At 46.6% G+C, this 19,549-nt stretch overlaps 1 protein-coding gene across 5 annotated transcripts in view; it reads right to left on the reverse strand.

Annotated features, from left to right (window-relative positions):
• Positions 1–3,564: 3,564 nt before the first annotated feature.
• The window catches only part of LOC144175821 (uncharacterized), a 227,813-nt gene continuing 211,828 nt past the window's right edge, over positions 3,565–19,549 (reverse strand). For 4 of the 5 annotated variants that reach the window (XM_077704828.1, XM_077704827.1, XM_077704826.1 and 1 more), the window contains 4 exons: positions 14,958–15,380; positions 14,008–14,189; positions 7,514–7,611; positions 3,565–4,054 (listed from right to left, as the gene is read on the reverse strand). In XM_077704828.1, coding sequence (XP_077560954.1) covers positions 3,831–4,054; positions 7,514–7,611; positions 14,008–14,189; positions 14,958–15,380 — 927 coding nt within the window. In that variant the 3' untranslated portion in view covers positions 3,565–3,830. The remainder of the gene's footprint in view (positions 4,055–7,513; positions 7,612–14,007; positions 14,190–14,957; positions 15,381–19,549) is intronic. The other variant, XM_077704830.1, reaches the window with a different exon arrangement.

A 19,549-nucleotide genomic window follows, 5' to 3' on the forward strand; every position in this document is an offset into this window, starting at 1 on the left:
TGATGTTGCTCAGCTGTTCTTGGGTAGTGCCTTGGTCTATGCCATGGATAACTCGTCGAACAGTGCCCGGTGGCGGTTTTAGGTATGCCAGTACTTCGTAGGTTGCAGTGCCAAGCTGTAGAGTGTTGATTTGCCGCAATGCTTCAACGCAGGCTTCATCAGGCGTGCTGACTACGACGAGGTTCTGCTGCGCTTGCGGTTGCGTTGTAACTCGGGCGTGAAAAATGCGTTCGGGGATTCTGCTAGCTTGTAGTATGCTTTGCATAATCTGGCGATCCTGCCAGGCTGCAACACGCAGACCCCAACGCGGTCGGAATATAATTTTGTAGTCGTTATCGGGGAGTCGGGGAGAGGGCGGAGTGCGAACGGTAGTCGGTTGCTTACTTGCTTTTACGGGGTGGGCCGGTATCATTGCTCGTTGCTTGAAGTAGTGCCGTTCTCGGAGTATCTGTTGCCATCACGGAGCAAGAACAATATAGGAGGGGAAACGAGGCTTCCTAACGCGGCCAGATAATGTCACAAGCGCTCGTCATACGTTAAGCTAGCGGCATCTGCCGCGGGTGAAGAAACTGCGGGGCTGCCGCTTTCGGCATTGCACTGCACAGCCACGGAAAGAAGTGCGGCCGGTATCATTTCGTCCATCAGGTGCCGCTACCCTTTCCTTCATCGTCGCAGCGACAAAGCTTTGCAGTCCGCCTTGGTTTTCATTGTGACATTATCGGGTCGCTCGCCCGCGCTTATGGCGATGGGCCGTTTCGCCTCCTATATATTCTTGCTCCGTGGTTGCCATGGATCGCTGCGGGGGATTGCTCGGCCGCTGAGTGAATCGAAGTTCATTGTTTCTTCCACCGCGATGCTCGGAGCATGCATTTGATGAGCTTGAAAGGATATGAACGGAGAGGCAGCACATGCCGGCTGTACCGGCGCAGCAATGGTGGCCACGCTAGGCGGTGGCAGGCCTAGCAATGGCCATCTGGCAGTCGGGTTTTGAAGAGACGATTATGGCCAGTTGGTGTTCTTGAGGTCGTAAAAAAAAGCGTGACGATACGTCGATGGTGACGTTAAAAGTACGAAACAGTTGTTTCTGAGCTGAACCAGCTGTTTGTCAGCCAAAAACAAGTCGAAAAGCGGGAGCCCAGGCGAAATGCATGAGATCAGCTTGCCCTCTTGCGGAGAGTCCACTTCAATTACATATTGAAAAAAAACAACCAAGGAAAAAGCCGGTCTCGAACCACTGACTTTGGGATCTAAAAGCTAAGACGGATCCTTTACACTACAACGACAGACTCTTTGGCCGGTGCTAGCCTAGTGTTAAATATAGGAATGTCGTCGGACGGCACTCTAGACACTGGGGTGCATTAAACCAATGAGGAAAGGGAGGAAGAAGAGGCCTAGCGCAAGGTGCCGCCGCATTTCAATCAACAAGGTACTTGTGTCACCATCATTGAAAATAGCAATGCGCAAACGGCCTAAGGTTGCAAACGTTGTCCCCGGAAGGTTGCTTTATTCCATACAGTTTGCAATTGCCCAAATACTTCAGACGAAAATAGCCAGAAAACACCAACAGAGTCGTGTGAGGAAGCCCTGTCCGGCTCGGACCCTGAACAGCAGCTGGCGCTGCTTTGAATGGCCAGAGCTGGCCAAAAGCTTTTGGGGTCCTGGATTTCAGATCCCACCCGTGATCTCTCCTCCTTTCCCTTGCCCTCTTTAAAAATAACACTTACTACAACTACTAGTGTTACAAAAATAAGACCGCGACGACGAGGGGGAAGAAGCCCACGCTGGAGAAGTACTGCTTTGCAGACCAAAGCTCCCCAGCAGCATTTCCAGGGCCTGCTTTCGGGATGGCCAGGTGACCTGCGGCCGTCGGACCGTCGCCCGAGCACCACGTCGCCGCCGGCCATGCTAGGCCGTGGTGATACCTACATCGGCATTGCACTCATTTGTTTTGGCTGCCCTGTTCACAGCCAATTCCAAAAGCTCGCCTGATCATCGCCGCTCTCTGTGAATCGCCTGCCCCGCTCAGCGCTCAAAACCCTTAAAAACGTGTCTCGAGCCACCGACCACCGGCTACTTTCCGTGCGAGACTTGCTACATTTCTAATTTCTTTGAGACTAGTCGCCCCATATCTATTTAGGGCATCGTTTTTGCTGTACTCTGCGGCTTAGTTTTGGCTTTACCTGTCTTCATGGCATTGACGCTCGGCCCTTGAGTGTGGTCTGTCATAAATGTTAACCATACTCGCTCATACCAAACCCTGTGTTCTATCACTCATGCCTGCCTCCGCGCTACTGATCTTTGCGTCTTTCGAACATGGACATAATCACACTGTTGACTTAGTGCATGGTTTACTTCACCATGTGCCACATAAACGTACCCACTGTGGTGGCTCTGTAGCTAAGGAGTCGTGCTTAAGCTGTCAAGGACGCGGGTTCAATTCAGATCACGGTGGCTGCTTTTTAGAAGCGGGCGAACAGCCAAAACAGCCCTGTGTCGAGATATCGCCGCGCGTTATAGAACCCCGGGTGATAGAATTAACCCGGAGCCCTACACTACGGCGCACCTCATAGCCCCGGTGTAGCTTCGGTGCGTTATTCCAAAGAAATGTTTGAATTTTTTTGAAGACATCGTCAACAAGCTAATTTTATTTTTACTTGTAAAATATCAGTAAATATTGCGTTTCTGAACCAACAATACGCCTGCTGCGTCAGTGCAGCTCCAAGTGGGTTCGCATGAAGGTGATGACTTAGTGTGGTAAAATACTCAGGACATAGTTCCGGTTTATTGCCCAAGACTAGTTACGCACGAACTATAAGACGTCGCCAGGTGCACTGTATATTGTTTTTGCACAGGGCACCTAATACTATCACAAAGCGTCAATGTACGGCGCATGACTGTGGAGAAGGATGGCGATTTTATTCATGGGCTAAATATCTTATCGACTATAGTTCGTTTCCCAATTTTGGGCCGCACAGCCAAAGGTACCAGGTGTGGCAACGCAGTTTTACCTGCACATTGCAAGGAAAGAATGCACCTTCGAGGTCACAACGCCTGTTTAAAAGGACCTTTCGCAGGGAATGTTGGTTACAATCTAGAACCGTGGTTAATAAGACAAACACACAAGAAAGGCGACGAGCTCCTGTCCACGCTTATTTTCTTGTGTTGTATCTATGATTGTAGACAATGTCTTGTGTAATTTTTGTTCAGCCGGCCTCCGCAGAACTTGAGGTACGTGCTTAGATACGGTCCTTTGGTGGCTTGGTTAAAAGCCGTGTAACATTCATAGTAGTGCGTAACACAACTATCTAACACCCGAAGTTTTGCATTCCGGATGTTTCGTATGTTCCATTCGATTATAAGGTCTTACGCAGAGCAGTGCTACAAATTGATTCAGGCAAGAGGTGCTGATTGTTAACGTGTGCGTAAAGTTCGTACACGGGGATGGATTTGTTGTTGTATATTAGAAAAAAACAGGTCACTCTCCTAGGAAATTCTGCCGTGATCTTTTGCTGTGTTCTGCTATGCCTGCTTTGGATTTGTAAAAAGAAAAGGCGTTACAATATCTTCTTTGCTTTCAACTCAATATAATTTCGTACAGACGTACAAACTTGCACATTGCGCATACAACCACATACTTGGAACTAACAATTGAAGTATTGCTGCAATGCGATGGAAAACTAAATAATATAAAGAGTCTAACAATGTATCTGGAAGCATTACCTACACCTTGACCGAACCAAACCGTTACCATGAAAATAGGTGTGTTAATAAGATTGCTTGTAATCGAAAATTGCGCTAGTGCATGAAGTCAAGCTCGTACTTTACGTTTCTCAACCTTCATAAAGCTTAATTATCTTCTCAACGGGTGCCCGGCAAACGTGGCATTGCTGGATTTTTGTCGCGCATTCCTGGCATGTGCCGTGTCCGCAAAGGAAGGCCACCGTCCGTTCTTTCTCCATGCAAATTGCGCAGGCAAGGCGGTCGTTGATCTCTTCCTGCTGCTGCTCTTCTTTCGCAGTGCTGCAGTGCGCTTGTTCGTCGGACGGCCCTTGTGCTGAAATGTTTGTACTCATCAGTCAGAAATTGCCTTCCTCTAGAAACATATATGAGCTACGTAACAGGACCGTGTTTTGAGGTGGTTGTAAGCTACTTAATGGTGCCATGCAGACAAAACACAACTTTGGTTCATTCGAAATATTGCCTCGTTAGAATCATACTGACAGCAGGGCTAACGCACACTTCGCTCAAATAAGCTCTATAATGAGCAAACAAGGGAATGGCCATGCGACCCACTAGCTCATTTCCCGCAGCAGAACCAGTGATGTCATATGTGCCCAGTTGTGAGATTGGCTGAGCCCGGCAAAAGCAAACGCAAATTACTCAGGGCTCATAAGGTTGTCGAATGAACTGTCGTGACCATAATGTAATGCATATTCATTTTGCAGCAGTAAGAAGGGTGCGTGAAACACCATAAGTTATGAAAGTACATGTACACATAAAAGGCTCGATGAGCACTGGTGTTGGTAGTGGACGCACTATGCTTGTTTTAGCGGCACAGCAGTCCACCGCTTCGGAGTTGTCTTACACGACACTGTCCGATTGGCGTAAGCGAGGTTCCCTTGCATGACCCTGTTTGTCGAGCATACCCCGTAAGTCATAAAACAAAAACTTTCTACCGTAACACAAACTACCCAGGTGTAAATACCGTCAAACACAAAGCAACAGCGGACAACGGTCCGTGCATGAGTATGGTAGCACCATCTGGGAGAACTGACGGAAAGCAAGGCTGCAGAGGTGAATGCCGCATTGGACGTTTGTTTGAATACGCGCCGTTATTACTTCATTGCAGACGTCACGAAAACACACGATTTGGCGGGAAAGTCGAAGTTTTGACCTTAATTGATTTATTTCTCAGTGAATATGGCATCAGTTGCTGCCGGACAACTGCTAGGGGAACTATAAAACACCCAATCTTTCGACGAAAACAAACTTTATTTTTGTCTGCATGGCGCCTTTAACCGAATAGTCATGCGAAATTGTTACAAAGCACAATGTTTTATGTATTTTTGTATCATTAGGTGAATGCATTACTTGTAGTATGAAAACGGTTTTTCGAAACAAAAAAATAGTAAATGAACATAGAAAAGCCCTTATGGTACAACAAAAAACGAAATTGTCTTCATAATAAGTGACAGCTCAGGTGTTATGCAGTACGTAAAGGGGCTAAGTAAGGATCGGAGCAGCGATCATAGGATGGTTAGTTGCAGGTGAGCCTGAAATTCAAAAAAGAAAGAAAGAAACTCGGGAAAAGTAAGAAACCCAGTATGGAGTCAGTCAGAGCCAGGACGGAGGAATTTAAAATAACTCTCTAACACAAAATTCGGGTTCTCAACGAGGAGACCTGGGATAATATAGACAGGCTAAATGACAGCCAAAAACGGCAAAGAAACTCAAAAAGTAAGAAAACACGCAGGAGTCAAATGTCGTGGATCAAATTTGGTAAACAGAGCTTTATAAAGTGAATAACAGAAGCAAAACAAAGACACTCGTGCATATAACGTGGCAGTGATCGAGGAAACGCTGCAAATTACAGAAAGTTTCAAAGCAAATAAGTGGGCCCTCGCTAGCGGCAAAGACACACTGCACGCATTAGACGAGCAGGGTAACAGTACGCACAACATGGACGAGGTAATAAAGGTAGCTGGGCCATTCTACACGAGAATGTATGCCAGCGAGGTGACATCAGGGGAAATTACAGGGAATACAAGCTTCACTTGCCGTCTCCAACTTGTTACTAAAGGGGCAGTAGGAAAGGCTTTCAAGGACTTGAAAAGAGGAAAAGCTGTAGGCGAAGACGGCATAACCGTGGATCTTTTGAAGCAGGGAGGAGATATAGTACTGGAAAAGGTTGCTGTACTATTTTCGGAAATTCTTATGTACTCAAGAAGTACCCATAGCCTAGAAAAAAGCAAGCAATATTTTGATTCAGGAAAAGCGACGTACCGAGGACCTTAAGAAATTTCGGACTCATTAGCCCACTCTCAGTTGTTTACAAGCTATTTACGAAAGCTATATTTAACAGCATTGGAGACAACCTATATCTCTGACAACCCTGCGAGCACGCTGGATTTAAGAAATGGTATTCAGCCATGAGTGACATCCATCCTGATAGCAAAATACGCAGAATACACTAAACGCCTTTACATGGCATATATAGAATATGAGAAAGCTTTTGACTCAATAGAAACCAGCCGGCGTGCTAAAAGCATTAAAGGATGAGGAAATACAAAATGCCAACATTAAACTTCTAGACGGCCTATAAGGGATGTATGGCCAGTACAACACTTCACAAGCAAAGCGGTAAATCCCGTATCCGATAGGACGTAAGACAGGCGGACGTCATCTCGCCAAAAGTGTTCTCAGCAAGTCTGGAGGGCATATTCAGAAAGCTTGACTGGGACAGCACAGGGTTGAGGATAAACAGGGAATACTCGAGGTATTTGAGGTTTGCAGACGACATAGTATTGCTGAGTGGGACTACAGAACACCCGCAAAAATTGCGTGAGGGCAACAATCAGAAAGCATGGTCGTGGGGCTAAAAATGTGAGTAAATCTAAAGTAATCAGGAATAAGCATGCCAAACCGCCCTCTTCAGCTGAGGAAACGAAAAACTAAAACAAATAAAAGAATACCAGTCTTTCGGAGAGGTGGTTAGTGCTGTCCCCAACCACGGGAGAGAAATCCGACGCCAAATCAGTATAAGCTCGGGATCCCTTGGCAAGCACTCCCAAATATTCAAATGTAAGCTACCTCGATAATCACAAAAATCCAACCAGTCAGTAGGGCTGGTTATGACATACCGAGCTGACACATGGCGCCTTGACAGCAAGAAAGCAGACTTAGACAGCCTCAACAGGCCGTGGAACGAATAATGATAGCAGTAAACAGCAAACGAGTTTCATGGATCAGGGAACAAATTCTAGTAAACGATATCATAGTAAATGATATCATATCGATATCAACTGAAGAAAAAATTGGAATTGGGCTGGCCATGTCATGAGACCAACCGCCAACCGGTGGAAATTTAAGGTGTCACCGAGTGGATACCAAGAGATAAGTCCCGAAGAAGGGGCAGACCGTTAATTCGAAGGAGGGATGGAATATGGAAATTCAGTGGCCATCAATGGACTTGAACGGGGCAGGACAAGTAGTCAATGTAGGAAGCCTTAGCCCTGCAGTGGGCTTGACAAGGCAGTTGTTGATGTTTATGATAATTTGAAAGTGTCCAAAAACGTTTTGTTGATACTTTACACTCTGACACCAAATCATCCTAAAGGGAACCGGTTTTGGGTAAATTGCATTGTATGGAAGTCGCCATAGTATATCAGAGGCTACATACCGACTCAAGTTTGACTAAGGTATTTCTAGCACGGAACACTGCGGAGACAATTTAAGAATGAACAATTTCAATAACAGAGTATTCAAGGCTGGCGATATTCAAAACATTGCTCACCGCCAATGCTTTCCGTTGAACTTGAAGCGCCGCCTTCTGCCACAGCGGTACCATCTTCAGCTGTTCTCCCTACTGACCGCTTCCCAGCTGGTGGTTTACTAAAAAAGGACAAAACGTTACATTAGCAGAACTTATGCCTGTACGGGGGTAGAAAGTCGTTTGTGTGCTTGCCACAATACCAATATGCGAAACGAAACAATGTGATTATTAATGTGACTTGTGTCCCAGGTTTGAAGGAGTTCAGCGAGTTGATTCTCTACATATAATAAAGAAACACATAATTGCTAGAGAGAAAAAATAAAACCCCCGTTTCCGGGCATTTGACTTTTACAATTTTACAAACAAATGTTCATTTTTGGGCCTAGACCTACTTAACAGCATTTCTGTGGATCCTCACAAAAGACAGCTTGAATTGTTACACGTGACAAATGAATAAGTGTAGCGATGAACCCATGTTTTGGTGAACTGTGTCAAATGAGGACAGACAACTACTAAGGTCAGAAACAATAAAAGAACGACATTCAAACTTTCCTTTAGGAAATCTTTTTTTTTCAGAAAAATAAAAAAGAGGCGTAGCACTCAGCAAGCACCTCAGCAATAAAGTTACAATCATTGAACGAACGAAGTCGGCATTCGTGGGGGTCGGGCGGATAGAAGTTGTGCGGTTTCACCACTTCCAGAAGTTTGTGTATGCCTGGTTTTGACGGGAAGTATTTTTCTTTTTTCAAATTACTGGACCCTCCAAATCCTGTACAGCATCAGACTTCGCTTGGCTAATATATCTATCAATGTCCCCGTCAGTAGCTGGAATGAAATTTTTTAACACAAGACAAACGACCAAATTCGTATAACAATGGCCTATATTATGTTAAAATTTTGGGACACGATAAAATCTCCTGGTAGTGTCTATCATTCTCGAGCACTTCGCAGTGGCGCCTTTCGTATCTTCGGAGGAGCACTAGATAATCACACTTGCGAAGGTGTTTTTCACATGACGTGAAACGAAAAATGCAAGCACAGTGCAGACATAAAACTCATGCCAACTTGTCTTTTCTGCGCAGGTTTTGGTATTCAACCGTCTGAGCTGTGCGCCCAATCCTGCGGTTTCAAATTCGGCGCCTCGCACGGAGCGCAGCGGAGTGACGGGACTGGTCACCTACTGGCGTGCGGGTCTGTCAGCAATGCCAATCAAAATGTTTAGTACATCTGATAAAATTGGCGAGTGGCTTTCTGATAGTAGCTGCCTACTTCTCGCCTGCCGCGCTGACGAAAGACGTAGTACACTTCTTTCACCTCGCATTAACCCCACATCGATGTACTGGTCCGCGCAGAAGTAAATTAAGCACGCCAGCGTTGTTCAAACTGCATCGCAGTGCCGCCTAGAAGCGCCCACAGGAAGCGACGAGCGGCGAACCAGAGCTGCTTACGCACTGCCCCCGCCGCCCTATCTAATGTATTTATTCGTCGCTATGCTAGGATGTCTGACTGGGCGTGGCATTTTTCAAAAGACGCTGGTTACATTGCCGCCGGATGATATCTGCGGCAACCGTATCCGCCTCTTATTGCTTGCGCTCATGGAAGGTGCCCGCTTTAAAACGGGCCTTATTTCGCTCATTAAAGCACCCATGCCGCTGTCTTTCCTCCTCATGATTCGCATAGTATTGCCTGCCTCTCATGCAAAATTTTCAAGGGCACGCGCGTTTATTGTTTAACTTTCTTCGGCAGACTCCTGAGATAATCCGTTAGAGTTGTTACTTAAAAGTAAGCAATGCAACTCCGAAGGAAAGCATAATATCTGAAGCATGACCCTGAAAATGTGTTGGGCATATTTCGCGGCAACATTTTTTCGTTCTTGTCTATCATAGCTGAAAGACTGCACTGTGAAAACGCTGCAGGAAGATAATATAATGCCTCCCGTGAGCAGCATTTTGATTTTTGCGCTTTATTGCTAGCAACACGAGATGTTTTTAAGCGCACAGATTCCTCAAACTCATAGGGGTGGATACGGTCACCGCTGACGGCTGTGAGCGAGCGGCAATGTTACCAGTGCTTACGTGCAGCGAAAGGCTGCCTTTTAAATACTTTCACGCTCGGTGAGCTACGCAAACAGAGCGGCGATTACAGTGATCGCAATGGGTGACAGCTGCAGCGAGCACGCATCCCCGCAGGGCCGCTTGTTTCCCGTCGACGTTGTTATATGCGGCGGTGCGATGGCATAAGGCCACCGCTCCCGCGCCCCGTTTTCTTCTGATCACACCTGTATACTGATGGTAGTAACGGCGGCGTTGAAGGTACATATAAAGGCAAACAGGAATTTCCTACGAGTTGGGTGCAGGATCATTCCGTTCCACCAACGCCTACCAAGGCTGACACCAACTCGCGAAATACTTGTGTAGAGCTCGTGTTTCAGAACTAGGCATTCGTGCAGGAATTCGAAAATATATTTTCCACCACTTCATTCGCCGCAAAGCCTCCTTCGTGACGATCAAGGTCTTGGACAGGAGAGTTTCTTGACGGAAGAGTAATATGTGAATAATGACAGAGGCCGGGAACCATGCATATACATCTGTATGAAGTCTTTTGCCTCAACACATTTCCCTCATTCGGAACAGCCAAACAAACACGCTTATATTACGCATTAGGAACTACCGTAATCGTCACCAACAAACGGTGAGCATAAAGGGGAGTGCAAGGCTATCGTGGCTAGCAAAGCATCGAAGCAATGCATTCGCCACACAACTTCCATGGTGCTGAATAAGCGCATGAAACATACAGCAGGCGAGGATGCTTTTAACCCGCCAGAAATTCGATGGCGCTAGCACACGATGGCCGGTAAATTTGTTTTTTTTTTGTCTGGTGTTCGAGCTTGAGTGCATATGTCAATTTATGACCTGATTATTTTGAGTGCGAATGCACTTTATAAGCGACCCTGAATTCTGTTGACCGCCGTCCGTCCACATAGCAACAGCTGCGGGTGCGCGCGCTCCTAGTCTTCCTTGGCAACGGGGGGAGATGGGCGCGCGCTGCCTGGCCGCTGACATGGCACATACCCACGTGGGGGATTGGCCAGGAATCGGGCGTGAGAAGGGCTAATGCACCCGCTTAAAGGAGTACTGACACAAAATTTCAAAGCTGAAATCCGCTCTAGCAATCAAGTACAACGACAACACAAATAGGTGTCTGTGAATAAATGCATCTTTCTTTCTTTGTAGTTGTGTGTGTGTGTGTGTGTGTGTGATCTCTCTTTCGCGAACATTACCGAACCGCGCAAATTCAACTCCTGCATTCGCACTTTCACATTCTTCCCCTCGGGGAAATCGGGGAAATTTTTTCGCACAGTGAGTACTAAACAGGTTGTGGATGACATGCGGTGTTTACATTCTGAAGATGTGTGAAACTGGTTTCACAACTCGTTGTGGTCAATTCTAAACTGCCAAAGTGACAGACAATTACGCAATGGCAGATTTACTACCGCAGAGTGTGACTTAGATAAAAAAGTTCATCACCTTACAAATAATGCGCAACATCTGCAGCCCAGATTAGGCATGAAATGTGAGCTTAAGGTCCGAGAATTCCATCGAGCCATTGTTTGTGGTAATATGCTTACACTGACAATACACATCCACATTTCCTAGAAATGAAGCAACACACTCAGACTAATTCAAACACCCAACACAAAGTTATTTTATATATCGTGAATTTTAGAATGTACTCAGCAAATGCAATAGCTACACTTTCCCGTCGTGGGTATTAAACATTGCGCACTCTCCTGCCAGATCTTTCTCCTTCCTGAAAATCAAACCATGTCGAAAACTCTAGTCATGGGCATTCATATTATTGGGCAATAAATTGCGTTCAATAATGTCAGGACAACGGCAGTGACTGCTTAAATTTTACTTCTTAGTCGTGCAGGGTGCATCAATGGCAATGTTAAACTCAGCTAAAGGGAACCCAACCGTAAATAATACCTGCAACGCTCAGAGCAATATGTGAACTCTACCGCAAATATTGACGAAAGGCGGCAGCGTTCTGCCACACTTATCCGGCAACCCCCTCTCCCCTCCCTTCCCTTCTGTCGCTGCTCTCCTGCCTTCTATCTCCCATATAAAATGCCATTGAAGTTCGATCAGCTCGATCCAATCGTTAGGATGTCTGCATTCCATTGTTCTTGCAATAGCTCCAGTAGATATATTTCAGAACGCAGTTGTACAGGGTGTGGTTTACATATATCTTACTGGAAGTTCATACGGGTAAAGGTTTCCTCGCATTTTTTATGTGTGCGTACAAAAAAGTCACTGGCCTTTAAAGCGCCACAAGGTGTTGGAACACGAAGTTTCCGGTGTGTGTGTGCATTAGCTGCTGCCAGAATCAAAGTCGTAACCTGTTCAAAACGTTGATTTAGACCTCAATGTTACACTTCTCAGCACTTTGGTGTGCTTTTAAAGTAGAACGGTGAATAATAGGCATAATTTTTAAATTAAATGGGCTCTAGATGTGGAGCAAGGTATCATCATTTTGGTATTTATTTGAGTAGATTAGTTTTTCGAAAACGCGTGGCGGAAGCGAAGTCTGCCTTGCATTTCACTTGGACAATAAATAATGTTATATCATCCGGAATCTTCAAGAAGCTCTTAGCTCTCGTCGGACCGTGGGTTCGTTACAACGATCATGACCACGGAGCAAGTGATCACGACCAATGATCACGCGGCAGGCGACGGGCCGTCGCCGCGCGGGCTTATTCCCGGCCAGAAGCAGCCCACAAGCGAGAGGAAGCGACGACGACGAAAGGCATTGGCAGCAACGCATTACTGTTTTTCGTTTGTCGCTGTCGCCCACACTGATTGTTGTACCCATTACATTACTTTTTTCGCGTCGGTTGTCGCCGTCGCTGCATGTGGTTATTACCCCTTTAAAGTTCGAGTGTTCTGATCGTTAAATAACGAGCCTATTGGTTCTCATCAAATGGTGCGATCTGCAGAGTGTATGCCACGAAGCGTAGTCGAGAATGAAGAAAACAGTAGCTATATGACCCATTCGCAAATTTTCCACGCTGGACTTGCGAATGTTTAATGTGCCCTACGTTGCAGTCGGCTGAGGACAAAATCCAATGCAAATTAAACAGGAATTATAACCTTACAAGGAGTTATCTGTACTTAAATTTTGTGCAATATTTTTATACCGGGAACGATAGCGGGGTAAACAATGGAAGCTACGGACGCGTAAGCACTCAAGGGTTTGGGGCGCAGTCCGTTGGCAGACAGCTGTAGGGCGCACTGTTTGACATGACATTGGCCAAGTGGCACAATGAGTGTGGCTGCATCCAAGGTCACCGCACATTCGCATCTTGACTGGTGAATGCGACAAGCAGTGTTGCATTCCAATACGGGTTCAGTGCGTGCTCTCGGCGCAAAAACCTATCACCCAATAAACTTCATTTAACGTTGTTAACCTCGTCAGTTTTTTTTCCTTCATCATCATCATGTAATGATGATGAAATAAACGTATTGTACATAGGTTCAAGTACTCCGCCTGAAAAGCAGCTAGTAAACCCCACGAGGAGTGTTTCGCCTCTCGTTTTGACCGCCACGCGCTACTCCTCGGAAGTGTAGCCCAATGCTTCCAAAGGGAGTGAAATATGGGACAAAAGTTTTTACTCCTATACAGAGTGCCCAGCACTCCTCGACTTCTTAGTGTGTAGCGATGACGTGTGAGCGGAAGAACCTTCGGACGGGGCTTTACAGGGGTCTGGCACACTGGTGAAGGGTGCGATGGTAAAGAAAACTAAAAGTCCTTCAGCAAATAAAAAAAGATTCTACCTTCCCAATCTTGGGAAGTTATAATATACACCAGTATTTTATCGTTTTGTTTCCGGGGAGTGAATTAAAACTAAACTAGGAGAACGCTGAGCCTCTCCGCCATGTATTTATGTTTTGCTTAAAATACGCCCGACATTCTCCTTTGCGTGAGTCATATTAATGTGAAGAATTGCACTCCGCGAATTCCAGTACTTTGGATTGTTTTTGGATATATTTGCTTAATGCTGATGCTTTCTTTCAATTTTTAAAGCGACAGATGAACTCAGTCAGAGACAGACTCATAGAGGCAAAGGCAGGCAAGCAAAAGCTTTTGCTCAGACAGCCTAAAAAAGTACAACCTTCTTTAAAAAACACTCTAGTCAAGGGGCGCTCCGAAATGAAACAATACTGGCAGCCGTAAATGGAGTTGAGAGAAATTTGCTTTTTCGAGTATTTTGGACGGTAAAATTGATAGGGAACAGTATTCAAAATCGCGATATTTTTAAATTTCCCCACCCAACAGAAGAACTCGATGATACAAAGTGTCCCAGGTATGGTTATTTGGGAAATAAAAGCTTCGGAATTATGCCGGCTATTTTCATGGTCTGTTACAAGTACATTTGCAGATTTGTAGCAAACACTTCGCGCTTCTATTTACTGTCAGTATTTACGCACGATATCAAGCAGAATTTTACTTGCCTTGTTTTAGGAGCCCACTTTAGAAGAGTTCGGAGCACAGGCATGGCGTCAGGTATACTCAGAGGAGTAAGTCCCTGAGAGTTCTTCATTTTCAAGGAACTACCATTGCTGATGAAAAAGCAGGCTAGGGCAAGGCTGGTATCGATTTCGCCTTGTTGGATGCTTCGTAGTTCGGTTGCAATCTGTTTAAAAAATATATAAGAGTATTCAGTCGTAAAACAAGTCGGAGATGTATTCGTCTGATAGAATAAAGTATTGTAATGAACTTCCTAATATCCCATAATTCAAAGAAACTGAATTTTTGTGTGCGATAAATATATTTTCCATTTCAAAATCTGATTACAGCAAAGTGGATTACTGAGTTGAGCATTGTTTAAAAGAAAGCTTGTCTTGGAAGCCACCCTGCATTGTTTTTTGGGGAAATGTTCGAGAGGCTGAAATGATTTTGGAATACGGTCATATCCATTCTGTTACCTCAAACTTTGTCATTAGCTTGCGATGTATGCTGAAGGTTCATTATTATGGCAACCAAAAGTTTGCACAGGCAGACTGGTACAGTTTATTCTATAGCGGATACCACATCCTTAAGACTTACCTCCAGTTTTGTGATCCAGAGCTTTAATCAATCTGCACCTCTTTCTAAACCGTTCAACGCTTATCATTTTGTAAAACGGATACGCAAGGTCAATTACGTTGTTATAGAAAGCTAAAAATGAAAATTTTTTAGAAGATATATCCTGGTTATATCAAAAGCGCTGCAAGCGATGCCACGTTTTTCATCTAGTTCTTTAAAACCCGTTGTTAGGGCCCAGACCTCTCTAGGTGCTCCGAAAACTGCACTTGGATTAAAGCCCTAAACAAATTGAGGCTGCACGTAACCAGCTTTGCGAGAATTGCGCAGACCTGCGTTAATGAATGACATTCGCGGTAGCTTCATGGTAAGACCCTACCGCTTTCAGCTTGGGCGCTACAGCGGGATTTAATTCCGACTCCTTGACGGCACGCCGGTTCATCAGGCTGATGTGCAGGGGTGTGTTCCCTTTAGCATCCTGCTTGTTCACGTCGGCACCAGCTGCAACGAGAATTTCGATGATCTCGCAATGGTGTCCCATCAAACAGATGTGTAGAGGTGTGTTCCCTTTAGCATCCTGCTTGTTCACGTCGGCACCAGCTGCAACGAGAATTTTGATGATCTCGTAATGGTGTCTCATCAAACAGATGTGTAGAGGTGTGTTCCCGTCAGCATCCAGTTTGTTGACATCAGCGCCGGCATCAACGAGGACCTTGACGACGTGCTTATGTCCGTGTTCTAAGGCCAGAGAGAGGGCCGTTCTCGAACCTTGCCCGCACACTGCGTCAACTGCGATACGACCCTAAATTTAGAAAAGAGAGAAAAAGAAAGCGTGGTTGCTCAAAGAATCTCGACGGAAACATGCTACTCCGCGGGGAAAGAAGGAAACAAAGGGGCATGTATACAAGAGGGCCCAAGAAAATTGGGGAAAGATGAAAATAAAATGAGAGAAAAAAAATCAGAACTTTGCGAGTGTAGTTTGATCAAGCCGTGTGGAGATTCTTCTCTAATTATTTTAGATCATTGCAGTGAAGTTTATCTCGTGCAGATGATTCAACAAGGCTGGTAGGGCTTTGCATGTAGCTGATGAGTACTTCTGCTAAGGAACTAATTTTCTTTACAATGCGATTCCTTGCTTGCATATATGTGGTTCACTCCTGACTGAGTGAAGCAAGTTTATTTGAAAAAAAGGTGATGGTGGTAGGGAATAGAAGATAGGAAGAAGAAAATTAAATGCAATTCCAACGGCAACTGTTACGGGCTTTGGAGATGCGCGGTTATCGCACGTAGGCTTCGTGGTTGGCCCATGTCGACTAAAATTTGGGTTCATAAAGTACAACTAAAGTTACATAATCAATTATGTTTAAAAAGTTTTAAAGAAGAATGAGCCAGGCTAACAAAACTGGAATATCTTTGCCTATCTAAGTCGAATAATTCATAATTGTTGCCGATGGCACACGTCTTTGTCTGTTACGTGCCGATGTCAATTAATGGTCAATTGACAGGCTAGGAGAGGAGGCGTATCGGGAGGGATACAGAGGGACATGGGGGCAGGGAAGCAAGAGGATCGCAGGGGGAATTGAAGTAAAAAGTGTGCTACTCCGTAACCTTCACCCGGATGTAAAAGAGAGGAGGCACTTGAAAGAATGGTGAAGTGAAGAGTCATTTAACATTCGATATGGGAACACAAAGTAGGAGAGGAGGGTTAATCGGCTATAGCGAAGGTTGTTTTCATTATTTATAACAGTTTAACTCGCCGACGCTACATAGGCAAGGAGGTGCCCCATAATGGAAGCATAAGGATTAATTTTGACCACCTATGGCGACGGGGACAAGAGGCGGAGCAGGAGGCAGGAAGACGAGTGTAGCAAGAGGTGAATTGATTGATTGTTGGGTTTTACGCGCCGACGCAGCGCTAGCGATGAAGCGCGCCGTACTGGAGTGCTCCGGAATATTTTAACCACCTGAGGATCTTTTTCGTGCGCCGAAATCTCGTACACAGGGGAGTTTTTGCTTTTTGCCTCCACCAGAAAAGCAGCCGCCTCGTCCAGGAATCGAACCAACGTCCTCGTGCTCAGCAGCAGAACGCCTTAACCACTAAGCCAGCAAAAGATGAAGAGGAGGGCGCAGGGGGATAGTAACAGAAAAGAAGAGCGGGAGAAGAGCATAGAAAAAACTTATCGAAGGCGTTGCGGAAGAGGAAACTGGGAGGGAAATGGGGAAATTAAAGTAAAGGAGGTGGAGACCAGCATTTTGCGGAGGGCATAAATAACTTGTTCTATTAGGTGGACGAGTAGGATAGCGTAAATGGGCATTATGAGCGAGGTGTCGACATATAAATAGAAGATGGAGAATGAGCGATAGCGAAGATAATTGGTGTAGCAAGAGGATCAGAAGATACAGCTGGGAGGGCAATAAGGAGGTGTTGCAGCACGAGGCAATGAAAACGCCGAGCCTCAGAAATACACATATTTAGAACAGAAGTCGGGTGCTGACGGGACAGTGGCAGCTATGCCTGGCCGACCGCTCAAAGTTCCTGGGAGCGCTTCGCTGCACGCGCCACGGGGCTCGGTCAGCGAGCCTCTTAGTGGTTCTTCGTCGTCTTTGGCAGTGCTGCTACAGAAGGAGCCATGGAATAAGCTGGAAGGATACTTTTGGGGGCTGTCTTGTGGGCTTTGGTGGCTGCTGCGGCTGGGGTGGCTGGATAGGGTGAACCGCAAGTAGTATTGGAGATTCGTCTGGTTGTGCATAAAGCGGCTCCTCAATGAAAGCTGGCTTGAGACGATCCACGGTGAAATGCTTTCCACAAGTGGTTTCCACACCGCGTCACCGCGGACGAGAACGTAGGGGGCGTCTCCAGCTCGGTGGGCACATGAGGATCCGCACGTTGCTGGCAGAGTGGTGCGGGTGCACAAACGGAGCAAAACGAATCTCGCAGTTTGGTCCCGTAGCCGGTGGGATCAGGGCACGGTGATGATTCTGAAGCATTGAAAAACTCCCCTGTCAGGCGCAGCGGCGCACCAAAGACCATCTCTGCGGGGGTGCAGTGCAGATCCTGTTTCAATGTAGCCCGAAGACTTAGCAAAACCAACGGAAGGGATGTGGACCAATGGGTAGCGTCTGGCTGTGCCCTGAGTGCGCTCTTGAGGGAGCGGTGAAAACACTCAACGAGCCCGTTAGCGATGGGGTGGTACGGTGTTGTGCGGATGCGGAAATGCCAAGAAGGTTCAGCAGGTTATTCAAGAGTGCACATCCGAGCTGGCGACGTCGGTTGGAGTTGATAGTTGACGGAACACCATAGCGGGAAACCGAGCCCGCAACGAATGCGTTGGAGATGGTTTCACTACGAATTTCGGGAAGAGGAAACGCCTCGGGCCAACGCGTGAAACGATTGACGCAAGTTAGTAGGTAAGTGTTCCCTTTTGAAGGAGGCCAGGGCCCCAAAATACCTACGTGCACCTGGTCGAAGCGCTCAGTTGGTGCCTTAAACAAACCGAAACAGGCCTTGGTGTGGCAGTTAACCTTTGACTGCTCGCATACGAGACAGCAGCGCATCCACTCGCGTACGTCCTTGTCGATGCCCGGCCTAACGAAACGCTGCGTCAGCAGGTGTTGCGTGGCTCGTATTCCAGGGTGCGATAGTCTATGGAAGGCATCGAAAACAATGCGCCGGAAATTCTCCGGGACGATTGGACGCGGGGAGGGCGTGGAAGCGTCGCAAAGCGCGGGGACAGCGCGCGGTGGAATTGGTACGTCACGAAAGTGCACCGCGCCCAGATTTTCGCGAAGCGCTAATACTTCGGCGCCATGTTGCGGCACTGGTGCGATTGCGGTGAAGTCAATGTCAGCCGAGTTGTGGGAACTGGAGATTGAAGCGGTGACGCGAGAGCGCATACGCGGCAGCTTTGTCCTGCCCTTGCACGTGTCATATGCCCGTTGTGAATTCCGCGACGAAAGACAGATGGCGGCTTTCACGAGGTGAAAATTTGGTGGAGTTCGACCGGATGGCGAAGGTCAGAGGTTTGTGGTCCGTCTGGGTATAGAACTCTCAACCCTCCAAGAAGTGCCGGAAGTGACGTACCGTCATGTAAATTGCAAAGAGTTCTCGTCCTAAAATGCTGTAGCGTGACTCCGCGGCTGACAACTTACGGGAAAAGAAAGGAGGGGGCTGCCAGGCATTGTCCACCAACTGTTGCAGGACAGCTCCGACTGCAGAGTCAGATGCATAAGTCATTAGGCACAGCGCAACTCCCTGTACCGGATGGACGAGAAGGGTTGCCTGCGACATCTTGGTCTTGACATTCTCGAAAGTGGTTAGTGCTTCTGTAGATAAAGGAGTGGAGATGATTTTGGTTTTTTTCCTTTGAGCATGTCTGTCAGAGGCCGCAGGAATGCGGCGCAGTTCAGGAGGAAACGGCGGTAAAAACTTAGGACGCCAAGAAACTCGCGGAGCTTGCGTATCGAAGATGGCTGCGGAAAGACTTGGATGGCTTGTACTTTTGAATGCAAAGGGCGAATTCAAAGGGCGAACATTCAAAGGGATTTGCATTCAAAGGGCGAACGCCCTTTGAATGCAAAGGGCGTTCGACCCGGCGTAGCTGCCGCTGGCCGGTCAGCTCCTGACTTGGGTGCTAAATATATGTGTGTTTCTATGGCTCGGCGTTTTCATTGCCTCATGCTGCCACAGAGGCAAGTTGGTGGAAGGAGGAGCAAAGTAATAGGGGGCGGGGGTGCGGAACATAATGCGGGAAAACGAGGGCGAGGTAAGAAGGATATTAGGGTAGCAAACGTGGAGGAGACAACATTGCAGGATAGAGGTTATTTTGGGAGTATAAAGATTGGAGGAAAGGGGCTAGGAAATGGGGAGAGAAATATGAGGATAAGAAAAGAAGGAGAGGCGAAGGACGGGAAGGGAAATACTGGAGTTCCGAAGCGAACTTGAAGTGTAGAACGCGGAGGAATAAACGGTTC

The sequence above is a fragment of the Haemaphysalis longicornis genome, unplaced genomic scaffold (genome assembly GCF_048455015.1).
Source record: "Haemaphysalis longicornis isolate Haplotype H1 unplaced genomic scaffold, Haemaphysalis longicornis Haplotype H1 scaffold_3, whole genome shotgun sequence".
Classification (NCBI taxonomy): Eukaryota; Metazoa; Arthropoda; class Arachnida; order Ixodida; family Ixodidae; genus Haemaphysalis; species Haemaphysalis longicornis.